Raw genomic sequence first — 5,430 nt, 5'->3', positions numbered from 1 at the left:
AGCCTCTCAGTTCTAACGACGTGAGTGGTAAAAATTGTGATCAGTGCAACGATATTTTGAAATGTTGACTACATGCGATGAAATTCTACAAAAATAACTATGGTTAAAACAAATAAAAGACAAAATTTTTTTTTTGTATATATATACATGTATGATTTTTATACTCACTCTAATTGCTGCTACAGTCATACCCTAAGTTTAAATTTTCAGTTAGAAGAATCAAAAACAGGAAAATTTTACTGGGAATGGAGTAGAATAATTAATTAAAATATTCTTTAAAAAAAAAAATAGAAACTAACGTAAAAATCAAATAAACTATTCTACTAAAATATTTACCAACGTCCTCAAAGCCACTATTCTCTGCTCCAGTTAGGCTAACATTTTCTACATCTAATGGGAATAAATAGAAAAAAAATTAATAAATTAATTGAATTTTCAATAATTGAATTTAAAAAAAGAGAGAAAAAAAAGATTAATTATACAAGAATATATTTTTCAAATAAATTTCTTAAGTAAACTATATAAAAATTGTGTATCCAACATGTGTGCTTGTGTATGTTTGTGTGCAAATTAATTTTTGTGTTGTGATTAAAACTATTAATATCTTAATATCGAACAAATATAAAAACATATGAAGCGATTTATTCTAATACGTATGTATGCATACATGTCTGCGTAAAAAAAAATATAGAATACAAATTATATCAAAAAAAAAATATATATATATATATAAAATAAAAAAAATAATAATAAAACAATATATATATGTATATATATATATATGAAAAAGGGATATCGAAGCTCTACTCATCAACTCCGTAAACCACACGAAACTCGGTTCTACGACTTCCATATTCCGTGACGCGTAACTTCAGCGTTACGCACACTAATTCGTCTTCAGGATTACTAGGCCCCCCATAGCAGTCTGAAAAAGGAAAAGGATATGTGTAATCGATAAATTTTAAATATGCAAATCTATACAAACATAAACAATTTTACTAACACGGAGGAGGTCCATCAGACTCTTCCTGATAGACCCATCGGTTGTCCACCATAGTCCCATCTTCCCCCCTTACTCTTAGTTTTAGAAGCACTCCTAAAACTGTCTCAGTGTAAGGGTGTGCAGGTTGCATATAGTGGCGTCCCGATGGCACCCAATCTAACAAAAATAAAATATTAAAAACAGCAAATAAATAATAATAATACATAAATAATGATATATGTATCACTCACCATCATCCTCTGACAATCCAACTTCTGGAGACAAAACTACTAGGGCACAAGCACCTGCTTCTTCGCCTACACCTGCAAAGTAAATACAATATAATTTGCAAGTTTTGATACGTGTGTATTGTATTAATGACAACTTACCTTCCGAAAGTTGCATTAAATTTTGTGACTCCAGGTCACTAAAACCTGGATATATCACATTCGCCCTTGATACCCCTGTAGCATCCTCGATTGTGAAACGGTATCTAATACCGGTATGCGGGCATACATAGGAAACAATCCCTTTTTCAGCTCTTGCTGTAAAAACTAACAAAATCCCTAGGTTATAAAGTTTTTTCGATTCATATATTAAAAAAAAAATTTGATTGATGATAATAGTGCAATTATATTAAAATTTAAATAAAAATTATTACTAAAGTTTAATAAAAGTTTTATTAAATAATTGTAATTTATAAAAATTTTCTCAAATTTAATAAAAATTGATAAAATTCTATTTTTATTGTTCAATAAACAATTTCTGTTAAATAATAAAAATTATAACAAAATTTATTAAATTTAATAATAAAGCGCAATTTTAGAATAATTATTAATTTTTGGTAAATTATAGAAAAATTACCAGATAATTATAAAAATTGTTAAATAAATAAGAAAAAAAAGGGGCATAAAATAATTAAAATTTTGCAATAATAATGCAATTATTATTCTTCCTAATTCGAAATGATTTCAAGTCTTACATAGATTATATTATATTCATCTATATCGGATTTCCTCAAAATTTCTATATAGATTCTATACTGTTAAGCCTATATAGAAATCACATAAAAACCCCATATAGATTGTAGAACATTTGACCTACGTAAATAATACATTTAAGTCCTATATAGATTCTACATACTATGGCCTACATAGCGCATATATATATCTTTTATAGAGGTCCTATATTACTTAGCCTACATAGAAGGGATATAGTCAAGCGACAGATTGAGCATTTGTCATAAGATAGGCCGACCGACATAGATCCTACATTGAACCAACTTTAAATTTAATTTTAACAATTTTTCTTCAAAGTAATAAAAATTATTATTGAATTTCGTAAAAATTCGATAACTAAAACAAAAATACGTTAAAATCAGATAAATTTTGGTAAATTTTTATTGTTAAATAAACAAAATTATGGAATAAATAAATAAAAATAAATTTTTAAACTTCATTTTCTTGTAGTTCGTATCAATACCGAAATTTGATTACCACAATGTGACACGAAATTTTGAGATCTAAAACATGTAAATCGAGATTGAAAAATTTTTTTTTCTCTCCAAATTCAAAACATTCGAAAATTTATATAAAAAGGTACTGCCAGATAAAATCCTAAATATCTCGTAAACTATAAGCCTAATTAAAAAATGTCATTGATTTCAAAAAAAAAAAAATTCGATTTAAAAAAAAAAAATTACAATAAAAACAATGTAATAATTATTAAAAATTTGTTAAATAAATAATTTTTCTAAAAATTTATAAAATTATTATTGAACCGAATATTTATTAAATGCTTTAATTATTCTTGCTAAATTTTAAATTATTATTGGAGATTTGTATTAAATATTAAAAATTTGTTAAATAAACAATTTTTTTTAAGTTAACAAAAATTCCCATAATTCTTATTAAAATAAATATTTATTAAATAATTTATAATTCTTGGTAAATTTTTATAAAATTAACTAATTAAAAACAAAAAGATAAATAAATAAATATAAATAGATAAATAATAATATAATAATTATTAAAGAAATTGTTACATAAATAAAATTTTATAATAATAATATAGGTATTATTAAAACTTAAATAATTATCAAAATTTTATTATATGTACCAAATTTTATTATTAAATTTTTGAAAATTATTAAATAAACAATTTTTTTATATGTATAAAAAAAATTGTTGCTAAAAATTTATAACATTAAATAAATTTATTAAATAAACAAAACTTAGTAAACTTAAATTTTTTTAACGAAATTTCTATTAAATAAATAATTAATTAATAATTAATTTAGTTAACTAATAGATGTTGTTTATTAAATAAAAATATAGGAGAAATTCATTCATAAAACTCAGTATATACACTGCATTAAAATCCTATATTGTGGTCACTATGTTCGAACCCTAAGCATGTATACTCTATATATATACTGTGTACAAGGCGTGAGTTACGGCGCCGAGCTGGCTGTACGCGCACTCCTCTAAATGTGTAGCACCTATGCCTAATAGCGCCTTGAATATAAGAATCCAGACATAAGTTAGATAAATGATATTCAAATTCTAAATCACTCTTCTGAACGGAAAATTTATTATAAAATATTATTCATAAAGTTAAGAATAATTGAATAATTACTAAACATTTTAACTTTATATTTACAATGAAATTCAAATAAATAATTATTATGGTTCTATTAACAAATTATTAACAATTAAAATTTACAGATTTTATAATAATAATGGTTTAAAATTGTTTAATAAATAAATTTTCTTAAAAAAAAAAAAAAATAAATAATAATAAAAAAATTATTAGGTATTATTACTAAAAATTATAAAATATTTTAAATAAACAGAGATTTATTAAAAAAAAAAATAAATAAATAAAAAAAAAATAAAATGATTATTTTAAAAGAAGGTAATATTAATTGGAAATGCTTTACAATATGAACTGTTCAAGTTGTAATATAGTCATCGCGCAGGAGTTTTGTATAAGTATGTCTATATATGCTGTCATCAAGCATAAAATAAGGCGTCGCAACGACTATATACATTCTTCCCTAAGAGGATGGTATATATGTCTAATATCATTTCGAATCAAACTCAAAAAATTATTTTCAAGTTTTTCTTTTTGAAATATTTTTGTAATAATTAAATAATTGCTTATTGCCTTATATATGTGCTGTTTATCACTATTCTTTTATTAACAACAATTTGAAATTATATAGACATAAATTTTTGGAATAAATAAATTATTCACCTTTTTGGGCAGGAATTTTTTTATATAAATTTTAAACAAACAAAAAAAAAATTTTTTTAATTATTAAAAAAAAATGTACCACATATAAAAATAAACACATGAATGCATATATACATATAAAGAAATTAAGAATAAGTTTTTTTTACAAACAAAATGTTTAATAAAATAAAATGAAAAAAAGGCAATAATTAAGTAATTATTGTTACCTGTATGTATAAATGTAAAAGAGAGTATGTGAATTGGTATATTAAAATATAGAAATACTTTTTCTAATTGTTGTAAACAGTTGGTATAAAAAGGGGAGGGGAAAAGATTGAACTCACCAATTATCCCTTCCATGGTATCTTCCATATTTCCAGCCATCGTCCTTACTGCACCTTTCACACTATTTGTATAGAATAAAAATAGTTTTCCAATATTTTTCACTAGTCCAAAAATAAAATAATCTAAAAAGTTTTAAAAATCCACAACTGCACCCGATCACTTCACGAAATGAACTGATTTGTATCAGCACGAAGACATTGACACTGGGTCCTATACTGTAGCAGTGCTTAGAAGAGTCACCAAGTAGACACAATATTTAGATTATATATCGATATACAAAGTATAAGGAATGCTTAGGTCGAGACCATAAGTTTTTGAAGACGAAAACGGAAAAATCCGCGGTGGATTGTTACGAACTATCGTAACGAAATTATAAATTAAAAATAAATAAATAGTATAATAAATAATTTTCAAGAATAATTGAAAATTATTTAAGAATGAAAATTCAAAGTCGATGCAACAATGTATATAGGCACGTAATTTGAATCCCCGATAATCGCGCGCGTTGAGTGATACTCCACACACTCACACAGACTTATATTCTCGTTGCTTTTAAAGAATGTATCTATGGCTATGATATTATAATATAACTTTGTTAAACTGTTATATTATAATATATTATTTTATTGTACCTTATGTTATATTATTTTATATTATTATTTACACTATATTATATTATGCTATATTATAAATTACATTACGTATTTAACACCAATATTCAAGCTTGAATATTATAAATATATGCATGAAAAATATAATATAGCGTACTCACCTTATATAAAGATACTAAAATATTATTATAAATAAAACAATCATACTTTACTCATTTTTATTAATAATTTGCAGTAACTAATTAATTAATTGTA

The 5,430-nt window shown here is 23.6% G+C and overlaps 1 protein-coding gene across 1 annotated transcript; it reads right to left on the bottom strand.

The window, feature by feature from the left end:
- Window positions 1–789: 789 nt before the first annotated feature.
- Window positions 790–4,771, bottom strand: LOC127291228 (uncharacterized). The gene is made up of 5 exons (XM_051320207.1): window positions 4,564–4,771; window positions 1,372–1,536; window positions 1,234–1,305; window positions 1,004–1,159; window positions 790–925 (listed from the first exon to the last, which is right to left on the bottom strand). Exons 1-5 carry the CDS (start codon window positions 4,601–4,603, stop codon window positions 804–806), a joined length of 555 nt encoding a protein of 184 aa, XP_051176164.1. The 5' UTR covers window positions 4,604–4,771; the 3' UTR covers window positions 790–803.
- Window positions 4,772–5,430: the final 659 nt, after the last annotated feature.

This window comes from Leptopilina boulardi, unplaced genomic scaffold, assembly GCF_019393585.1.
Source record: "Leptopilina boulardi isolate dan_hultmark-lab unplaced genomic scaffold, ZJU_Lbou_2.1 LbouV2_13, whole genome shotgun sequence".
Taxonomy (NCBI): Eukaryota; Metazoa; Arthropoda; class Insecta; order Hymenoptera; family Figitidae; genus Leptopilina; species Leptopilina boulardi.
The sequence above is the reverse complement of the archived record's forward strand: the minus strand, read 5'-3'. Positions and strand labels throughout refer to the sequence as shown.

Coding starts and splice junctions, on each gene's coding strand:
- LOC127291228 (XM_051320207.1), bottom strand. CDS start 4,603: ATGGCTGGAAATATGGAAGATACCATGGAAGGGATAATTG. Junction 1,160..1,233: donor TGGATTGTCAGAGGATGATG/GTGAGTGATACA, acceptor TATTTTTGTTAG/ATTGGGTGCCATCGGGACGC. Junction 926..1,003: donor GTCTGATGGACCTCCTCCGT/GTTAGTAAAATT, acceptor TTCCTTTTTCAG/ACTGCTATGGGGGGCCTAGT.